The sequence below is a fragment of the Macaca mulatta genome, chromosome 16 (assembly GCF_049350105.2).
Source record: "Macaca mulatta isolate MMU2019108-1 chromosome 16, T2T-MMU8v2.0, whole genome shotgun sequence".
Taxonomy (NCBI): Eukaryota; Metazoa; Chordata; class Mammalia; order Primates; family Cercopithecidae; genus Macaca; species Macaca mulatta.
The window spans coordinates 13,478,107-13,500,217 of NC_133421.1; the positions used below are offsets into that span (position 1 = coordinate 13,478,107).

Genomic DNA, 22,111 nt, shown 5'->3' on the forward strand with positions numbered 1-22,111 from the left:
TGGCCATTCTAAAGCTTTACCTCTGTGGAACAAATTTTCACTGGAAGTCCAATGGGTTCCACAGTTTTGATGAGTTTTAAAAAGCTCTATGAGGCAGCTTGTTTGGTAAGAAAAGTATGGGAGGACCCAGTACTCCTTCTGTGACCATTCCCCCTAACCTTGCAGAAACTTAATGTTTTGATTACTGTTTTGAACAGTGGTTCTTAAACTTCAACAGGCATCAGAATCCCCTGGAGGGCTTGTTAAAACAGAGATTGCTGGAACCCACCCTTCAGTATTTCTGATTCAGTAAGTTTAAACAAACTGCCAATGCTGTGGGTCTGGAGGCCACAGTTTGAGAACTGAGGATTTAAAACCTCAAATCCCACCATGCTATAAATCTCTGCTATACAGAATATGGACTCTAATGCTAATTCCTCTATGATTTTCCTGCTTGCTTCCTTGCGGTTCCTGCACCCCCTAAGTGGGGCCTTCTCATCTTCATGATACAAGGGAGTTAATAAATTTTACTCCTGGAAGCCCGGAACTCCAGCTTGGGTGTTGTCCTCCTCTCCCATCAACGAGTAATGCACTTGCAGTTTCCTGACTATAGGCTAATCTGTTTTCAGAGAGATAACTCTGTCCACATTAGCATCATCCTTCCTGAGCCTCACTCATAGTAGTATAGTAAGATCAGGCAGGCCGGACATGGTGGCTCACGTCTGTAATCCCAGCACTTTGGGAGGCCGAGATGGGCAGATCGCGAGGTCAGGAGATCGAGACCATCCTGGCCAACATGGTAAAACCGTCTCTACTAATACAAAAATTAGCTGGGTTTGGTGGTGCGTGCCTGTAATCCCAGCTACTCGGGAAGCTGAAGCAGGAGAATTGCTTGAACCAGGGAGTCAGAGGTTGCAGTGAGCCGAGATCGCACCACTGTACCACTGCCCTCCAGCCTGGCAACAGAGCAAGACTCTGTCTTCAAAAAAAAAAAAAATTCAGGCAAAAAGAAGGAAGTGGAAGACGGTGGGAGGGGGAAGTCTCATTATACAAGCAGGACACTTTGAGGCATGTAACTTGTGGCGACAAGGACAATTGGACAGTTTAGATACATGTGTTAATAAACCGCTAGACAGTATTATAAACTAGATCAATACTATTGATTTCTTCCTAACACTCACAGACAAAATGAGATTAAAACAAAGGTAATTTTAAAGCATAGAACACACTTTGGCAAAAATGATAGCCCATGTGAGATGCCAGGAGGAAGAGAGGTGGCTTGAGGCAAGAGATCAAGTGGAAGGTTGGCTCAGAAAGAGGACACGAAAAACAAACTTAGCTGAGACAAGCCCTGGCCAAGCTCTCATCATCTGAACATCAGCCTAGGACTTTCCTATTACTGTTCTGCTACATCATGAACTAGATAGGTTTATAGGGGCTGACTTTGGAGCTCAACTGCCTAGGGTCTTCTATGAAATCATGTGCTTTGAAATACAGTCAAACACACAGTGAACACTTCAAACAAGTAAGATAGAAAGTGACTCTAAGTTTATTTCAAACAAGGAACGCTTGAAGTGAGTTTTTCGCCCCGATGACAAAGAACGCACGTGAGCTCACTGGCCCTCTATGCTTCTCCTCTTCTCCCCTTCTGGAACAGAAGACCTGCTCTAGAACCCATTGTAAGGGGCTCATCTGAGGTTCTTCCCATAAGCAGTGACTACAGCTAATCCCATTAAATGCTTCCCAGAAAGCACTTCTAAAACTGGATCTCCAGTTTAGACTTTTTCCCCAGTGGGTCCAAAGGAAGGATGAGTGGAAACATGAAGACTATTCTTTCTCCTGAGGCAGAATCAAGAATTTAAGCCATTGTGAAATCCAATCCAAGATATCCTCCAAGTCCAAAGCCATGTCCAGATTCTCGCCTCTCCAATCCATGAAAAGAGGAGATGAACAGGGGTATCCTCTCCGAGACACAATTCCTCTTGATGGAGCTGAGTATATTTTTAACGGGCTGGGAGACAGAAATGGGGAAAGAGGGTTTGGTTACTGGCTACTTAAAGGGCTTCTTTCCTAAGTGGGATCTTTGATGTTTGTCAAAGCTCGACCTCCAGCTGAAACTCTTCCCACAGTGCGAACATTTATAAGGCTTCTCTCCTGTGTGAACCCTCTGATGTCTATTGAAGTTTGATCTCTGAATGAAACTTTTCTCACAGATGGGACATTTATAGGGTTTCTCGCCCGTGTGGATTTTCTCATGGTGGCGCAATCCTGAGAAGTCACTAAAGCCTTTCCCACAGTAATCACATTTACAGGGCTTCTCTCCTGTGTGAGTTCTCTGATGCTTCACAAAGTCTGAACTCCGCAGAAAGGCTTTTTTGCAGATGGTGCACTGAAAGTATGTCTCTCCGTTGTGAGTTCTTTGGTGAAAAACAAGCTGAGAATTCCTATAAAAGGTCTTCCCACACTCCCTGCAGGTGGGGAGCTTCTGGGCCATGGGGGCCCTTGGCTGCCCCTTCTGGGAGGTCTCTCTCTTCTCCTCAAGCCACATAGTGGACATTTCTCCTGAATGAGGATTAGGCAAATGCTGACCTAGTTGTTTCTCAGAAATCCTTTCTGGAGGAGAGAGCTGTTCCCCTGTTCCCTCATCCTGAATGTTTTGCAAAGCCTCAGGGAGATTCTCTCCTTCTCCAAAGCATCCTGGCTCATCCTCACTGAAGAAGCCCCTCAAGGAAGCCTGAGAAGGAACCTCTCCTGAGGCTTGACAGGAAGCATGCAGGAGCTCCTGGTCCCTGTGATTCTCCAAGTTTAGGTTCTCCTTGTCATTCTCTTGTCTGTCTCCTAAAAGAAGAAAGAAGATTTGAAATGGTTCAAGTGCTGTGCCCTGTTTACTAACTCAATGTCAAAGAGAAGGTCATCATAAAACATTCATTTTTTTTTTTTTTTTTTTTGAGATGGAGTCTCGCTCTGTCACCCAGGCTGGAGTGCAGTGGCACGATCTCGGCTCACTGCAAACTCCGTCTCCTGGGTTCATGCCATTCTCCTGCCTCAGCCTCCCGAGTAGCTGGGACTACAGGCACCTACTACCACGCCCGGCTAATTTTTTGTATTTTTAGTAGAGACGGGGTTTCACCGTGTTAGCCAGGATGGTGTTGATCTCCTGACCTCATGATCCACATGCCTCGGCCTCCCAAAGTGCTGGGATTACAGGTGTGAGCCACCGCGCTTGGCCTCTTTTTTTTTTTTTAAGGGCATTAGTAAGTGAGGAAGAAAACTACCATATGCCTGAATGCTCAAACTCACTTCCCCTGTCCTGGGTTCAAGGCTAAATGGTTCGGCTCTGGAGCTGAGGATTTTTAAACGACACAGGAGCGCTCATAAAGTGATCACTCCATAAATAAAGCCACATGTATTTCTTAAGGTCCAGGAAAGGTCCAGTATTATAGGCAACTACTGCTTTTAAAATGATTTTTATCTGATTATGTATAAAAGATAAATATGGTAACTTAAAAATAAAACTCGGGAGAGAAATATATACAGAAGAAAACCAAATCCGCCTCAATCTTACCACCCAGAGATGACAACTATGAGTATACATTTCCTTTCAGTCTTTTTAATTTAATCTATATGTATGTAGGTATATGCTATTTTCTGACATAATTTGTGTCATATTGTACATATCGTTCCATATCCAGCTATGTAGTATTTAATTGTGAATGGTGGCATTAATCAATGTAATATGGAGTCTCCCTCTCCCATTCATAAGACGCCCAGAATTTGTGAAATGCACGTGTCATTTTACCACAGTTGCAGTGCAGCAAGGTTGTACTATAAAAGTGAATCCCTTGATCTGTGCTTGAATCTAGTATTTACATGTGCTTTATTAAATCACACTAGCAACTGGAAGTTTGTTTTTCTCACCATAACTTGGGTTTTTGGTTATACTACTTAATGATGCATATAGAAAATTTTTATTTTGATGGTAGGATTTTCAACTTTTATACATGATTTTAACTATATAGATCTAAAGATGCCATTTACCTTTCTCTTTCTAAAGATCTCTAACTAAAGATCTTTCTAAAGATCTCTTTCTCTTTCTAAAGATCTCTAACTAAAGATCTAAACATGCCATTTACCTTTCTCTTTCATACATTAGTGTCTTTTCAATTGTCTGCCAGGGATCTAGGCATCTTCTAGAGAGCTAGATCTGAACTTGTGAAGTCAAAAAGCCTTAGAATGTCCCTGAATCTAAAAATAAAATAAAATAAAATAAAAGCCTTAGAATATATTCCTCTCCAATGGCAAAGGTACTTTCTCTTGTCTTTAAAAAAGCCTTTACAAATATCATTTTAAAGAGGTGAGTAATGGCCCATCAAGAAGATGCCATAATAAACACATAATTTGTTCCCCTACCATGAAAATCTAATTTGCTTATTGTGTTTTTGCTACAATAAATAATGCTGTGATCAGCATTTTTCTTCATAAGTTTTTGCCCACATTTCTCATCAATACCTCAAAGGAATTTCTCAAAGTGGAATTACTGTGTCAACAGGCATAAATATTAAGGCTCTTGACACCTACTGGTAACCCAACTTGCAGAACAACTCTGCCATCCTCTCATATGTGAAATTGGGCAGAGGGGGAAGTAGGTATTCAATACTTAAATATTGAATATTTTTAAACATGCCATTTAGACGGATGAAAAATGGTTTTTCATTGTTTTAAATTTTAATTCTTAAGTTATGAAAGGATGAATCTTTATCACATTCATGAGCTATTTTTCTTTTTTTTTTTTTTTTTTTTTTGAGACAGAGTCTCGCTCTGTCACCCAGGCTGGAGTGCAGTGGCCGGATCTCAGCTCACTGCAAGCTCCGCCTCCCGGGTTCACGCCATTCTCCTGCCTCAGCCTCCCGAGTAGCTGGGACTACAGGCGCCTGCCACCTCGCCCGGCTAAGTTTTTGTATTTTTAGTAGAGACGGGGTTTCACTGTGTTAGCCAGGATGGTCTCGATCTCCTGACCTCGTGATCCGCCCGTCTCGGCCTCCCAAAGTGCTGGGATTACAGGCTTGAGCCACCGCGCCCAGCCGAGCTATTTTTCATACTCGAAGACTACTGCCCATATTTTACTGGGAAAGTACATTTTTTCGTATCAACTTTCTTTAACTCTTTCTATATTAACAAAAATAAGCATTTATCTGTCATGTTCATGAAAACTGTTTCTTGTTGTTGTTTTTTTGAGATGGAGTTTTGCTTTGTCACCCAGGCTGGAGTGCAGTGGCGTGTTCTCGGCTCACTGCAACCTCTGCCTCCCAGGCTCCAGCAATTCTCTTGCCTCAGCCTCCTAAGTAGCTGGGATTACAGGTGCCCACCACCATGCCCGGCTAATTTTTGTAGTGTAGTTAGATGGGGTTTCACCATGTCGGCTAGGCTGGTCTCAAACTCCTGACCTCAAATGATCCGCCTGCCTCAGCCTCCCAAAGTGCTGGGATTACAGGCATGAGCCACCGCGCTGGCCTGATCATGCTAAATTCTTATACAGACCAGCATCTCTTTCTATGCTCCCTTTTCTGTTCCATTGATCTGTGCATCTACTTTTATATCAGCATCACACTATTTTAATGATTTTTACCTTTATAATACAAGACTTAATATTTTCAGATCTAGCATTCATGAAACATTCTTCTTTCAAAACTTTTTTTAAAACTATTCTTGCATGTTATATTTTTCCAGATAACTACTTTAAAAACTTTAATCCTTTGGATTTTGATTAGAAGGGGAAGTAGATGACTTTTTGAGACTGCCCCCTGCTGGCCTGTTTTGACTAGGAGCTGTTCTTCCATACGGTCAACTATAACAGCATATTCACTCTCGACATTGATTTTTGCCCCTGATCTGAGTCCAGATCTGGTAAACTAGCACACTGTTGTATTTTTCAAACCAGGCCTTTCCCATCTGGTTACTGTGACTTCCACAATTATTCCAGGTCTCTTCCCCAGACAGCCGGACTCCCGCACTGACTTCCTGCAGACTTCTTTCCTCCAAGTGTTCCCTTCCTATCTGTCCTACACGTTGCTGCCAGATTCATCGTCCTAAACCTCTTTCCACATATCCTTCGTTTTTTTTTTTTTTTTTTGAGACGAAGTTTCATTCTTGTTGCCCAGGCTGGAGTGCAATGGTGTGGTCTCGGCTCACTGCAACCTCCGCCTCTCAGGTTCAAGCGAATTCTCCTGCCTCAGCCTCCCAAGTAGCTGGTATTACAGGTGCCCACCACCATGCCCAGCTATAAATATATATACACACACACACATACACACACACACACATATATATGTATATATATATTGCATTTTTAGTAGAGACAGGAACCTATAATAGTTTTTTTTTTTTTTTTGCCTATCAAGGCGGGATGACCCTTATAGACTCCTCACATCTAGTTACAGGCAGTATCTAATGGGACCATGTCAGCAGAGGTGGGATGAGGGAAAAACAAACAAACAAAATGAGTAGGAATATAGTGAGCTATATATCGCAAATAAGATCAGACTACTAGGAGCTATATGGGAAATCTCTGTAGCTTCCATTCAATTCTACTATGAACCCAAAACTGCCCTAAAAAATAGTCTATAAAAAAAATCCTACTGCGACAACCTCCAAAGCAATATTTTCAACCTTCTCTAACTACAACCCACAATAAATTCTACGGACTAAACTGTGATCCCCCAAAATTCTTATGTTGAAGCCCTAGCCCCTAATATGATGGTATTTGGAGGTGGGGCCTGGGGCCTCTGGGAGGGATTAGGTCTAGATGAGGTTCTAAGGGTGGAGTCCTCATGATGGGATTAGTTTCCTGTCTCCCCTTCTCCCTCTCTCTCACCTCCCCCTCTCCCAGTCTCTCCCTGCCTCTCCCTGTCTCCTCTCCCCAACCCCCCTCTCTGCTCTGTGATGACACAGCAAGAAAAGCGAGGTCAGCAAACCATGCTAGCACCCTGATCTTGGACTTCCCAGCCTCCAGAAATGTGAGAAATAAATGTTCGTTGTTTAAGCAACTTTATCTATGGTATCTTGTTACAGCAGCCCAAGATAAGGCAGTAATCAATATATTTATATTGAAACACAGTACACACACACATATTTTAAACAAGTATTTCCTGAAATATTACCCACCCCTACATCTGATATTTCCTCTTCAATCTTATTGTTTGTTTTTTTTGTTTTTTTTTTTTTAACGCTGGTTGTAACTCTACCATATGATTTCACAACTCACTAACTGGTTATGCAATGCAGTTTGAAAAATACTGTTCCAGAAGAAATCCTTGTGAAATAGCGTGATAAATATGTTGCATAAAATTAAAATCAAATATCTCAGCTAATGATCGCTCTCTCTGTGGTATACTAGCAAAAGAAAATAATTAATTAGATGCCACTGGGGAGAAAGAATGGCTTGCCCTACCATTCCCATCCTTGGTCCTCTTCTTCCTCTAAGGTGCTGGGATTTACTGTGTATGTAAGTGTGTGTATGTGTGGGGAGGGGGGGAGGTTTCACAGCTAGGTTTTACATCACTTCAGTGTTTTAGAAAAAGTGTAGAAAGCAAAGAATGACTGCTATTTTACAAGAGAACAAGTTCAGATTTCTTCTTCCCTAGTCTTAAATAAATTATTTATATGAAGTATTTGTTGATGTTGCTGTTTTAAAAATGTGAGGTGCACAGGGATTAGATAAAACTTTTTCCTGTTTGTTTTATGTCTAGATACTCTAACTTCTTGCTAGGCTGCTACATAATCCTTTTCAATGAAATTCTACTCTATTTGTATTGGTCTCAATTTGTGTGAATCTTAATTCTTTCTGAGAAAAAAAGCTAAAACAACAGAAAAGATTAAAGGCAACAGGTCTGATGTGTGGTCTTCCTTCCATGGTTAAATGTGTGTCAGCAGCCCTATAGCCAGAGATAAATAGACTCAATCTCAATAGTCGAATCAAACCAATCAGATCATGGCTACTTACAACCAACGTAATAGAATATTCCATCTCCCCCGACCTCCTTCACCACCTCCCCAGTCACCTCCAATTTCATGAGAGGCAGTCAGAAATGATTCCAGACCAATGAACGATTACTCACCTATGCAGGTGGGTCTTGGGACCTTCTCATTGACATGAAGGTACAGTCCTGCCAGCTCTTCCCCATATTCTATTGAATTAGTCAGGTCAGGTTTGGAATGGGAAATGCCTGCTATAGAGAGAAAGATGTATGGTGGGCCTGGATGAATGGGGAAGACTGGGAGCTGAAGCTGTGTCTTTCAAAGGAGTACCCTACGCATTAGAGACAATATGAAGGCTCTGGACGCTTGCAGAAATCCACCTTAGAACAGCGTGTGGAGCTTGTAAGACACCAGTACTCACAGGATGACCTTGACTGATGGTAAAGGCCACGAAAACAAGAGTCTAAGGAGGTGGACAGAAAGGTCTGTAGACTACCTGGCAGGCTGGTGTGAGCATCATGACTGGGATCCCACCAATGGTTGGCTGACAAGTGTGGCTTAGTAGAAAAGAGCGTGGACTCAGAGTCAGCCACAACTAAAGTTCCGTCATGACTCAGCCCACTTATGAGTTACGTGGCAGTGGGTAAGTATTTGATCTGACACTCACTTACATCAGGTTTAAAATGAGAATACCATCATCAATTTCATAGATTAAAGAAGTTACTCCGTGCAATGTACCCACAAACAGTTCCTGGCACACTGAATACTTTCAATACAAGGAAGTTCTTACTGTAATTCTGCTATCTCCAACTTGCCCCAGTTCCCAACTGTGTCCCTAATGATTTCCTTCACCTGGCAATTTTACGTTCAGCAGACGTCTCTATGAGTGCATGGAAAATGCCTCACAGTTTTCCAGTCCTTCCACCTCCTTCCATCAGGCTAACCCACGCCCTCACCTCCTGAGACCATTTTCCCATAGGTCTCCAGCATGAGATCCCAGTATTGCTCCTTTTGAGTGGAATCCAGGTGTCTCCACTGTTCCTGGGGAAAAAAAAAAATACAATACCATGACTCCAATGAAGGTGTTTGAACCTGCCTTCCCGGCCTAAAGGAAAGCTGAGAAGAAAGAAACGTGCCATAGGATCATGGCCATCCCAAGACCTGAGAAATCCCAGCAGAGTGGTTCAAGGGACAAAGAGGCCAAAGGGAAAACAACAGTCCCTATATCAGTGTTTCTTTCCTTGGTGAGAAAACATCTAGGCTTTACATTCTGCACTTTTTCAGCTGAATTATTTAAAAGTGGAGAATATAGAGGGCAGGAGCCTTTTCCATACTATTTTTTTTTTTTTTTAGATGGAATCTTGTTCTGTCGCCCAGGCTGGAGCGCAGTGTAGCGATCTCTGCTCACTGCAACCTCCACCTTCCAGGTTCAAGTGATTCTCTGCCTCAGCTTCCCGAGTAAGCTGGGACTACAGGCACACGCCACCACGCCTGGCTAATTTTTGTATTTTTAATACAGAGGGGGTTTCACTGTCAGGATGGATGGTCTCAATCTCCTGACCTCGTGATCCGCCTGCCTTGGCCTCCTAAAGTGCTGGGATTACAGGTGTGAGCCACCTCGCCGGGCTGGTACTATTTGTTTGTTTGTTTTTTAACTCAAGTGCTTGTACTAGAGGTCTTTGAAGAGAAATAGCCTGATAGTCCCACTATTTAATTAAAATCAGGAAATTCAAAAAGTAAAAGAAAGAAGTTAAAAAGGAATCTGTTGGAAAAGCAAGTGCAAATCAGTAAAATGTAGTTAGAGTCAACTGCATTGTAAGCTTTACCCTGAAACAAAGATTGGTATATTCAGAGAAGAGAGAGAGGTTATAACCATACTTGAAATCTCTTATAGTTCTGCATTTAGAGTCTAACATTAAATCAGTTTTCTTGCCAGATAGTGGGAAACTGGTGGGTTCTCTGGAGCAAGCTGTCCCTCCACAATCTCCAAAAGAAGCCCTGCTTTTCCTATGAAACGACAGACTGGAGACTCAAAACTGGGAATACCATACAGTTAGGGTCTGCTTTCGTGAATTCAAATTTCAGTCTTCCACCAAGAAGCTAACTATTACAAACTCAGACTGTATAGCAGAGGGATTAGCAACCCATTTTTTTTGGAGTCAGACATACTGAGTTTTAAGTCCCAACCTTGCCACTTTCTAGCTGTGTGACCTTGAGCAAGTTACTTAACCTTCCAGAGTTTCGGGCCTCACCTAATGATGGCACTGAACTCACAAAAGTGTTGGGAGGTTTGAGATAAATAATGCAAGTGTCACCTAATTTCATAGCACACTGTACTTTTTTTATTCACAGCATTTATCTGTTTATTAAATATTTATGTGTTTGTACATACGTATATGCACACATGTAAGTATTTGATTAACTGCTGCCTCTACTAGCAATGTAAGCTCCATGAGGAAAGGACTCTGTCCTACTCTTATACCTTCCCAGGTCCCAAGAGCCTGCCCAAAACAGAAGAGCCACTCGATATATGTTGCTGAGGTGAAATAGAGCCCTTAGCAAATAGGTCCTCAGTAGATCATATCTATTATTACTATGACATGCAGTCTCCCAGAATCACCCAAAGGGTCTGCGGAGAGAATTAACGGATTCTGCACACGTTCAGAAACCCCAAAGTTGATAGACATGAATAGCCAGGCTTCAGGGAACAGAAATGAGGAGAGGAATTACAAAGTCATCCTCCTACTGTATACAATATACTATTCGGGGAAGGCACTCTCTGATATGGTTTGGCTCTGTGTCCCCACCCAAATCTCATCTTGTAGCTCCCATAATTCCCATGTATTTTGAGAGGGACCTGGTGGGAGATAACTGAACCAGGTGGGCGGTTCTTTCCTGTGCTGTTCTCGTGACAGTGAATAACATAACATCTCATGGCTTTAAAAACCGGAGTTTGCCTGCACGCGCTCTCTCTTTGCCTGCCACCATCCTCGAAAGATGTGACTTGCTCCTCCTTGCCTTCCACCATGATTGTGAGGCCTCCCCAGCCATATGGAATTGTAAGTCCAATTAAACCTCTTTCTTTTGTAAATCGCCCAGTCTCAGGTATGTCTTTATCAGCAGTGTGAAAACGGACTAATACATTCTCAGTCCTAAGTCAAGTCTGCCCCCAGCACATCAAAGAGAAGTGGAAATGGCTCAAGGAGAAAGGAGATACCAAAAAGTGTTTAATTAGCAGGTGCTAAGCCAAACAAACAAACGAAAGAGGGTTTGGACTTTTTTGGGTGGGAAGGATAGGAAGCTGAAAAGTGACCTCAATATACCTAATTACATAGTCAACTATTAACTATCACCACATTTTTCATGTGAATTTAAATTTAAAATTTTTTTAATGTTTAAAGTATAAACAGCTAGCAGCTTATTCTGTTAATCTCCTGTGAATGCAGCTATTTTAACAACCTCCTGAAAATAATCACTTGAGCAAACACTTGAGCTGAATACAGGAATTCTCAGTCTTTGTAGTCAGAACACAGGGACCCTGGCTTCAGTGCCAGCAGAGGAAAGGACGTACATGCCAAGCACAGTAGCATCTGCCTGGCTGCCTGGCTTGCTGACGCAGGATCTACTCCATGAACACAGTAACGACCAAGAAGAGGACAAGGCAGAAAAGGATACAGCCACCAAAACCCCCAGGGGTCAAAGTCAGCTCATTCAAAAACCAGAGAAGTTGCTTCAGGAGCACTGACAGGGTACCTCCAGCTTAAAGACACAGATTTACGCAAGGAACTGCCAAGAAGCTGGGTGCATTCGAATAAAACCTCCTACTGAAGAGGCAAGACACCAATGGCAGCCAGCTTGCCTTTTTCTCATATTTAGAAGAGACAGAAAAACCTAACTTTCTCTCCCGAAAGACAGAAGTGTGGGATTTGATGGGAAAACTCTCTCTATTTTTGTGTGGAACTGGCACCATCTTGTGGGTTTATAAGATATTACAACTGACTTGCACTGAGTTACTTACACGCTGTTCCTTTCCTTTAAGTTTGAAAACAGAGGAAGGTGAGTAAATGCATTGCTGGAGTACTATGTAAGGTTCCAACTGAGTCATGGTTTCTACTAATGAAATAACTACTGTGTACTGGGAGTAATACCATATCATCATTCTGGCATTATTTATGAAGTTCCTCACTTGAAATTAGAGGGAGTGATTAATTTAAAAATTCCTTTTACTTCCAAAGGATTTCATTAAATATCAAAGTCTTCCTGATGCAAATAACTGCTGTTAGTTTGGAGGGGATATTCAGATTGGGTAGGGATGAATTTTGTTCGTTTAACTTAAATGGTTGCTAACTAGTTATCTTCTGAAGGTAGGGAAATACAGACACATGTATATGTAAATACAGCTGTAAAACACAAATTGGTGCTGATGAGCATTTTAAATCTTCTGACTTTAAGTTATCCAGAACAGGTGAGAATACTCTGTACATACTGCAGAAACAATAATCCTCCAAGCCTGGTTGACATATTCCACAGAACACCCAAATCTTTCTCACCAAGCAATGTCTTGCTTCACAATTTGGTTTCTGGACACCTTGAAAGCAGGCAGGAGGGTGCATTTGGTCTAAAAAGATATGTCTCTCCCCTGCCACCTCCCCATCCACGTTCCCCCAGAGTAAACTATGAAAAGGATATTCTCTAGTTTTTGTATCTCTGAGCCTGGAGAGCCGAAGCTCAGACCCTGGTCTGAAACACAGCATTAAGCACCACCTCCTGCAGTCTCTATTTTCATCTTCGCTCTACAGTAGACTGCAAGGCAAGTCCCAGGAGGAGTTCCCTCGACGTTGTAAATGATGTTTTAATGAAGGTATATAGGCTCGTGAAAAAAAAATATTTTTACAAAATTCAACTTTTCAAAATTGTTAACTACATATCAACATAAATCTGTCCCAGCGACTTCTATGTACAGCGAAAATGAAGTATTAGGAATTGCTGAATGTACCTTCTGCCTGAAACAACTAAAAATGGGACAAAATGTGTAAAAAAATCGTTTTCAGACACTGCACATTACCCAAGCACAGCAGAACAAGATCCCTGGAAGTGGGAAAACAAATTCAGTGAGCGCTAGTTATCCAAACGTACTGCCTAGACAGAGGATCCAGGCAGCAGCACAGGAAGGGAAACCCAGGCTGAGCCAGGCAGCCTCCCTGAGTTGAGCAGAAGGAGCTCAGAGTCTGGAAATGCCAAGGTGCTTAGAATGGACAGGGCAGAGAAATCAGAGGAGGAAGCTGCACAAAGAGAAAGCTCCAGAGATCTACAGAGCGTACCCCCAAAGTCTGGGAAATAACCACCCAAAAGAATCAGAGGGAACAATCCCCTGAGTTCACACAGTGCTGGAAACAGTTTGTACTCCCACCAGGCAGAGTGGAAAACCTGGTATATGAAGGGGCATCAGATTACTCAGAATACTCAGAAGGGAAGTGCCTTAGCATGGAAAAAATAATACTAGACTAAATGTTTCTCTGGTGCCATATAACCAACCAACCGTGTTCAAATAACTGCATCCCATAGCAAAGTTCAAGAACATTTACAGTAATACAAAAATATACAGCACCCCACCAATGTCTGATACCCAATCAAAGATTACCAGGCATGGGCAACATAGTAAGACACAAAAAAATTTAAAAATTAGCCAAGCATTGTGGCACATGTCTGTAGTTCTAGCTACTCAGGAGGCTGAGGCAGGAGGATGGCTTGAGCCCAGGACGTCAAGGCTGCAGTAAGCTATGACCACACCACTGCACTCCAACGTGGGTGAAAAAGTAAAACCCTGTCTCAAAACAAACAAACAAACAAAAAAGACAAAGATTACCAGGCACACACAGAAGCAGGAAAACACATCTCATAATGAGAATAATCATTTGATCAAAACTGGCCCAGACCCAATACAGGTAGTAATCAGTAGGTAAGGATATGAATACAAATACAACTATATTCCACATGTTCAAGAAGCTAGAGAAAAAAGTGAACACATTAAGTATAGACATGAAAGATATAATAAAGCCCAAAATCAAACTTCTAGACGTGAAACATTCATCCAAAATGAAAAATATACTGGAAGAGATTAACAGCAAATTAGATGCTGTAAGAAGAAAAGACTAACGAACTTGAAGACATAAAAATAGAAACCGTCCTAAATGAAACACCAAGACTTCAAAAACAGAATGAAAAATATGCTGGATGAGATTAACAGCAGATCAGATACTATAAAAGAAAAGATTAACGAACTTGAAGACATATAGAAATTGTCCAAAATAAAACACCAAGACTTCAAAAACAGAAAAAAAATCAGTAAGCTTGGGACAACTTGAAGAGCTCTGATAATTATCATTATACACATTCCACAGGTATTATTTCTGAAGTCCTTAAAGGAGAGGAGAAATAAGCGAGACAGAAAAAAAAATGCTTTAGAAATAATGGCCAAAAATTTTCCAAGTTTAGTGAAAACCATACACCTACAGATCTAAGAAGCTCAATGAATCCCAATTATATGAAATGTGAAAATGACTCTAAGGCACATCAAAATCAAATTGTTTCAAAAAATGAGAATACATGGGCAGATCATGAGGTCAGGAGATCGAGACCATCCTGGCTAACACGGTGAAACCCCAGCTCTACTAAAAATACAAAAAAATAAATAAATTAGCCAGGCGCAGTAGCAGGCGCCTATAGTCCCAACTACTCGGGAGGCTGAGGCAGGAGAACAGTGTGAACCTGGGAGGCGGAACTTGCAGTGAGTCGTGATTGCGCCACTGCACTCCAGCCTGGGCGACAGAGCAAGACTCTGTCTCAAAAAAAAAAAAAAAAAAAGAGAATATACGGAAATAAGCAAATATATATACACTATATGCATAAGAACAAAGATAAGAGTACATTTGGCATGATTCTATTTTTATAAAACTCTAGGAAAAGTAAACTAACATATGGTGACAGAGAGCACATCAGAGGTTTCCTCAGGGTGGGGAATGGGGTGAAGAGGCAGGAGGAAGAGATTATAGAAGGTAAAAAGTTTCCTTTTCACCGTTTTTGTACCTCAGCTCACCTGCGGTGCTGCTGGGAGCAGTGAGGCTCCGAGGTCCTGGTCTCTGATCAGCCTTTCCTCTGGTCGGGCAGGCTGGGAGGCAGCCAGGGCTGAAGTAAGGAGAGGAAGTTTTCAGAATCTGGATGTCTGCCTTAACCACTCCCCAGAGGGCACAGATAACAATCTTCACAAATCAGAACAATACCTGTACTGTCATCTATATTACAAGACTTCTGTTTATCTCTCTGACAAACTCCAACTCCCTCCAACCTTCCAGTCTCACCCGTATTTTCCCCCACCTCCTTCCTCAGAGCCAAAATCCAAACGGTCTGGCCCAGTCATAAAGCAGTTTAAAACAGACGTTGACTGTCCAAGCAAGAGCGGTTTATTTAGGTCTAACCTGTTGGCAAACCTCTCAGGGATACCCCAATCTGAGCAGCAACTCACTTAGGCCTACTAATCCCAATCCCAAAATCTCCCCAAGAGACCACCACACAGCACCATCCTCACCTAGTTCTGCTTCCGTGTCAGATTCCTCTTTCACGATGTGGCTCAGAAGCTCCCCAGGCCCTACCGAAGAATTCTCAAGTCCCAATTCCTGAGGCACCACTTCAAGATGGGGCTCCACTTCCCCCACTTGGCAGCTTGGAGATTCCATCTTCTCTGATAAGATGTCCTGTCCTAGAACCTGGATACTGATCTAGAGACCATATATTAGTAATTACTGAAGAATCCAGAGTAAGGATCTCTAAAAGATACAAAGCTTACCCTCTGCAATAGATCATAAGACAATTTCTAAGGATGTGGAGAAAGAGAAAACCAGCTTTTATTTCTAGTCCAGCAGGAACCAGGGTAAGAAATGTCCCAAAAAGACACCAAAAGCTGAGGCCTGCACCAGGCATGGGAGACCTTGGAGACACGCCACTAAGGTGCCTCTACGGGATATGCCCCACCAATGAAAACTCCGGCAACTTTTGAATAACTTCTCAAACGTTCTAAAGGTGGAATATGCTGGGAGACTTTACCCTCAATCCTCGACAGCTAAAAAGTGTTGAGAGTCAGGGTGTTAGAATTAGGTGAGGTTGAGGGAACCTAGCTGTGGTATAACAAGAAATACAAAGTTAGTCTTTGTCCCCTAAAGCCCTGGTAATTTCCTGAGTGACAGAGGTGGAGGAAGAGCCTTTGTCATTCATAATGAGCCCTTCTCAACCACACCAGAGTTTATGCTAGGCTTCTAGATAGCTTCAGGGCGGGGGGCTGGTTGCCAGAGGAACCAACCTTGAGATTAAAAGGTTGGAACTTTCAGTCTCTCCCCACCCCCCCCACTCTCCCCACCCCCCCCACTCTCCCCACCACCCCCCCACCCCCCCCCCCCCCCCCCGCTTCTGAGGAGGGGAGGGCAGCTGGAGATACTCAATCACCAATGCAAATGACTACGTCAAGTGTGCCAAAGCAGTGAAGCCTCCATAAAAATCCCTAAACCATGGGGTTCAGGAAGCTTCCAGGTTGGTGACCTCAGGGAGGTACTGGTAACTAACGTAGCATGCCAGGAGAGGCAATGGAAGCTCCATGCCCTTTCCCCCACACCTTGCTCTACGCAGCTCTTCTCTCTGGCTGTTAGTGAGTTGTATCCTTTATAGTAAGTCAGTAACAGGAAGTAAAATCCTTCCCTGAGTTCTGTAAGTCATTCTAACTAAGTATGGAACTTGAAGAGAAGATTGTGGGAATCTCCGAATTTATAGCCAATTTGTCAGAAGTTCAGGTGGCCCCTGGGACCTGTGACTGGCATCTGAGAACAGGAGCAGTCTTGGATTGGGCCCTGAACCTCCAGAGTTAGCTACAGAACCGAACTGCAGGACACGCTACTGGTGTTAGAGAATCAGAGAAGTGAAAAGTCCCACCCATTTGGTGTCGTAAGAAAAAAGACCACACACCTGATAGGACCAGAGAGGAGCCCTGTGTTTCACTCGCCAATCATAATACCCTCTGCTTACCCATTGCCACAGTCTCTGCGGGTCCCCCTTCAAGCTCTCCACAAGGGTCACTGCCTCTTCTCCACTTCCTGGACACTGTTTCCGCACCCACATCTGGATCTCCCCGGGCAGGATGGTCAGAAACTGCTCCAACATGAGGATCTCCAGGATCTGCTCTTTGGTGTGAACCTCTGGCTGCAGCCACTGGAAACAGAGCTTCCGAAGCTGCTTCAGGGTCTCATGAGGCCCAGACATCACCTGGTAACGGAACTGCCTGAAAAGCTGGCGCGCGGTCTCAGGGCTGGAGAGTTCCTCTTGAAGGGCAGCATCTGATTCCGAGAACTGGGAGCCCTCAGCCTTCGCCAGTGACGGCAGCAGGCCTAGGGCCTGCCCCAAGTCAACGGGCATTGTCCAGCCTGGCAAGTCCTCTTAAGTAAAGTGCCTCTGAAGCGGAATTGTCTCCGGAAAGAACTAGGTCTTCACCAGGACACTAAAAAGGGAATGAGATTGAGTGCTATACAGAGGAGGGGGACACATTTTCAGAAAGAACAAATTCATATGCCCTACCCGAGAAGCCTTGGGGTCAACTATGGAGGTTTTGAAATTGTTCAATGGATACACGATTCTATTATGAAAGATTATACACTTGAAGCCACAAAACAAACTACTGATACCGTATCTTTTCCCTGCCCATTTTATAATGTTCTCTCTTGGTCTTCAAATGTCCAGACAAAATGAAGAATAAAATGCACCATATGAAGCATTTTCACTATAGGTTTCCAGGTAAACGGCTCTTCTACAAAACACTTCTACGTCTTCATCTCTATATCTGCATACTAAAAAATAAAGCTGGAAAAAGATATTAATGCCCTAGGAATAAAAGCTAATGCCTAGATGCTTCTGTAATAAATAGGAGGTTAAAGAAAACAAATTAAGTCTTCCCAAAAAGGTGTAATGAAATTTCCAAGACACGTCTTTTGAGTGCCATATTGAAATAGGTCTATTTGAGAATTTATGGAAAAAACCAGTGTCATAACTGACACTTCCAATCTTGGGGTTAAAGAGGGTTAAGAAGGCCGGGTGTGGTGGCTCACGCCTATACTCCCAGCACTTTGGGAGGCCGAGGTGGGCAGATCATGAGGTCAGGAGATTGAGACCATCCTGGTCAACATGGTGAAACCCAGTCTCTACTAAAAAAAAATACAAAAAATTAGCTGGGCATGGTGGTCGGTGCCTGTAGTCTCAGCCACGCAGGAGGCTGAGACAGAAGAATGGCGTGAACCCGGGAGGCGGAGCTTGCAGTGAGCCAAGATTGCACCACTACACTCCAGCCTGGGTGACAGAGAGAGACTCTGTCTCAAAAAAAAAAAAAGAGGGTTGAGAAGACTGCCTTGAGAATACTCCTATGGTGTTGACATAGATAACCACTATTTTATGTGAATGCTATTGAAATTTAGAAGATCACAACTAAGACAGTAGAAAGAGAAATATTAAATGGCAAATAATATTAAGTTATTTTAAAAAGGATCATCCACTATTTCTAGTTAACTTTCTTGCAAGTAATCATAATATGGGATTCTTGGGTAAATCTTTAAATGTTATGAAGAATTTGGTGGTCATCATTTCTCCGTAAGACTAATTACAGCAATTAAAAAAAAAAAATGCCCCATCACTTGAGGATCTGGCTTAATCAGAGATCAGTGCAATACTCTAGCTTTTTGTAGCTGCTTATTTCTTAAGGTGTGGAAAACAATGTCTTCATCCTTACCGTTTCACCAAAATAATTTATCCAACATTGGAAAATCATTTAAAAACTAAAAAAGAAAAACCAATCTTTTCAAAGTCCCAAGAAAGGAAAGAGCGAGGTCAAAAGAATTGCAGTTGACCTTTGAATAATGCAGGAGATAGGGGTGCCAACCCCCACACAGCAGAAAATCCGTATCATTTCTGATTCCCCAAAAGCTGGGCCGCCTATTGACTGATGCCTTAAATAGTTGATTAACATACATTTTGCATGTTACTGTATTTTTGTGAAAAAGTAAGTTAGAGAAAATATTATTAAGAAAATTATAACGAAGAGGCCGGGTGTGGTGGCTCACGCCTGTAATCCCAGCACTTTGGGAGGCTGAGGCGGGCGGATCACGAGGTCAGGAGATCGAGACCATCCTGGTCAACACGGTGAAACCCCGTCTCTACTTAAAAAAAATACAAAAAATTAGCCGGGCGTGGTGGCGGGCGCCTGTAGTCCCAGCTACTTGGGAGGCTGAGGCAGGAGAATGGCGTGAACCCAGGAGGCGGAGCTTGCAGTGAGCTGAGATCGCACCACTGCACTCCAGCCTGGGTGACAGAGTGAGACTCTGTCTCAACAAAAAAAAATAAATAAATAAATAAAGAAAATTATAAGGAAGAGAAACTACATTTCCTATTCACTAAGTGGAAGTGAATCACCATAAAGGTCGTCACCTTCATCAGCTTCACACTGAGGAGCCTGAAGAAGACAAGGAACAGGAGGAGGACAAGGAAGGTTGGTCTTGTGGTCTCAGGAGTCACAGAGGCCGACGAAAATCCTTGTATAAATGAACCCTTGCAGTTCAACCCTGTGTTGTTTAATGAAGAGTCAACCGTAATCCAATACCAAATGTTTTTTATGTGGTCCTCATGAAATTTATTTTTCGCTTAAAAGGAAACCCAGGACCGGGCGCAATGGCTCACGCCTGTAATCCCAGCGCTTTGGGAGTCCAAGGTGGGTGGATCACTTGAGGTCAGGAGTTCGAGACCAGCCTGACCAACATGGCGAAACCCCGTCTCTATGAAAAATACAAAAATTAGCTGGGCATGGTGGTGCACGCCTGTAATCCCAGCTACGAGGGAGGCTGATTGAGGCAGGAGAATTGCTTAAACCCAGGGATGGATGTTGCAGTGAGCCAAGATCACACCACTGCACTCCAGCCTGGGCCACATAGCGAGACTCCGTCTCAAAAAAAAAAAAAAGAAGAAACCCAGGCCAGGCACGGTGGCTCACGCCTGCAATCCCAGCACTCTGGAAGGCCGAGGCAGAGGATCATCTGTGGTCAGAGTTCGAGACCAGCCTGGCCAACATGGTAAAACCCCATCTCTACTAAAAATACAAAAATTAGTCGGGCATGGTGGTGTGCACCTGGAATCCCAGCTACTCAGGAGGCTAAGGCAGGAGAACAGCCTGAACCTGGGAGGCGGAAATTGCAGTAAGTCAAGATCATACCACTGCACTCCAGCCTGGGCTACAGAATGAGACTCCGTCTCAAAAAAAAAAGTCAGTAAAGACAAAAAATCTGAACACTATCAACCGACTTGCTCTAATTGACATTTTCAAAACACTAGACCCAAGAACTGCAGAGTATACATTCATTACAAGCGCAAAAAGAGTATTCATCCAGACTGCATGCATAATTTCAAATGACTGGTATCTTAAAGTTAGCTCTAAAAATATTACACAAAGCGGTATTGCTAAAAAGCCATTAAAGCAATACCAAAAAACACTCAAAAACCCCATATCTGATAGAAAAGGAACACAAGAGAAACAAAAACCAGAAAGGTCAATGGAAAACTTTTATAGAGTTTCCTGGGTTCGAATATATTCTCTGATCATAGTGCAATTCAATGAGATATCAATAACTAGAAAATCCCAATTTACGTAAATTATTAAATAAAGCTCTTAACCCATAGTCAAAGAAAAAAATCACAAAGGAAATTAAAATGTTTTCATACTGAGTGACAATGAAAACTGCCTATCAAACCACCTGGAAAGCAGCTAAAGGATTGCTCAGAGGTAAACTTACAGTTTCAAGTAAAAGCTTAAAAAATGAATAAATATATTTTTTAAAATCCCTTGCTTTGTAAATCCAACCTATTTGGCTCAAGTGTTTCAAATAACAAGTGGCAAAATTTTACACAGCAAGATACCGACCTGTAAACTTACTCCAATTTATCTGTTTCCTAAATTAAGATAGCAGTTTAGATAATATTTAAGAGAAATGACATTTTGGAAAAACTTTAAGTACTTAAATCTTGTGTTAGTAATATTATACTCCCAGGTAGTGTTGTAAGAAAAATGTCTCGATTATTCAACATTAAATTACTTTACAGAGTATTAAAATACTTTAATAGAGAGTTTATATTCCAATGACCTCATGAAGAACTGACCCCATTAGTTATGAAAAAAATTACGGTTATCTGTCATACCTGTTATTAAACCTTTAACAAACAGAATGAATTTTTAAATGTGCATTCTAGGCATAATATACACACGTAGTTACATACATGGTTACATATACAAGTAACCATTTGTTAAGCACCTACTACGTATCGGCTCATTATCAGGCTCGGCTCATGTATTTCTAATTCTCACAATTACCCTGGTGTATAGATCAGGAACCTCTGAGGCTCACAAGTGGCAGCCAGATTAAAACCCAGGAAGCTCTAAAGCCTTTGCTTTGGGGAGAACTGCCAACGCCTGGTGATTTGTGGGGGCGTTTTCTGGTTGTCACAAGCAGCTAGGGGAACTGGTATTTAGTGTTCGAGGCCAGGTCAGCGCTGCTCATCGGATACGTATTCTCCACCATGCGCCCCCCCAAAGAGAGGGAGAGACTCCAGGCATCATCCCATCGGGTTTCCTCTTCCCGAGACTCATTTTCAGCCCTTAGGGGAAGATGGCGGGGAGGAGCCCGTTTTCGGTCCCAGTGCAGAGACCCTCCGGTCCCGCGGGGCGCACAGGCACAGGAACGCATAGCCGGGACGGGGTTCACACATCCCCCCGCACCCAGGGTCCACTCCCAGCCATGGCTGCCCCGGCCCCGCACTCGCCACGTCCCCCGCGCGCTCCCAGACGCATGGGCGCGGGAGCCCGCTGGCCCCTCCGAAGCTCCGGGGGGCCCAGCTGAGTCAGGTGCGGACGCAGATAACGCCAGGCCTGACCCCGAGCGGCCGGAGGCCGGGACCGCCCCGCACGCGCGCTCACCTCGGCCCGCGGCGCCGGCTCCGGGCGCACTTCCGGGAGCTGGGCGGCTGCGCGCGCCTCAGGCGGTAGGCGAGCGACGTGCGGCACCGGGCGGAGCTAGGGGCGGGGCGGGGC

The 22,111-nt window shown here is 43.2% G+C and overlaps 1 protein-coding gene across 4 annotated transcripts; it reads right to left on the bottom strand.

Moving 5' to 3' along the window:
* Positions 1 to 1,505: 1,505 nt before the first annotated feature.
* Positions 1,506 to 22,031, bottom strand: ZNF18 (zinc finger protein 18). Of its 4 annotated transcripts, none has more exons than XM_015118610.3 (7): positions 21,998 to 22,031; positions 17,023 to 17,491; positions 15,539 to 15,728; positions 15,050 to 15,138; positions 8,910 to 8,994; positions 8,094 to 8,201; positions 1,506 to 2,817 (listed from the first exon to the last, which is right to left on the bottom strand). In XM_015118610.3, exons 2-7 carry the CDS (start codon positions 17,407 to 17,409, stop codon positions 2,030 to 2,032), a joined length of 1,647 nt encoding a protein of 548 aa, XP_014974096.1. In that variant the 5' UTR covers positions 17,410 to 17,491; positions 21,998 to 22,031; the 3' UTR covers positions 1,506 to 2,029. The 4 variants fall into 4 exon arrangements, with proteins under 4 accessions (XP_014974096.1, XP_014974092.1, XP_014974091.1 ...); XM_015118606.3 differs by having other exon boundaries at positions 8,094 to 8,204; XM_015118605.3 differs by having other exon boundaries at positions 8,094 to 8,204; positions 19,465 to 22,031.
* Between the last annotated feature and the right edge of the window lie 80 nt (positions 22,032 to 22,111).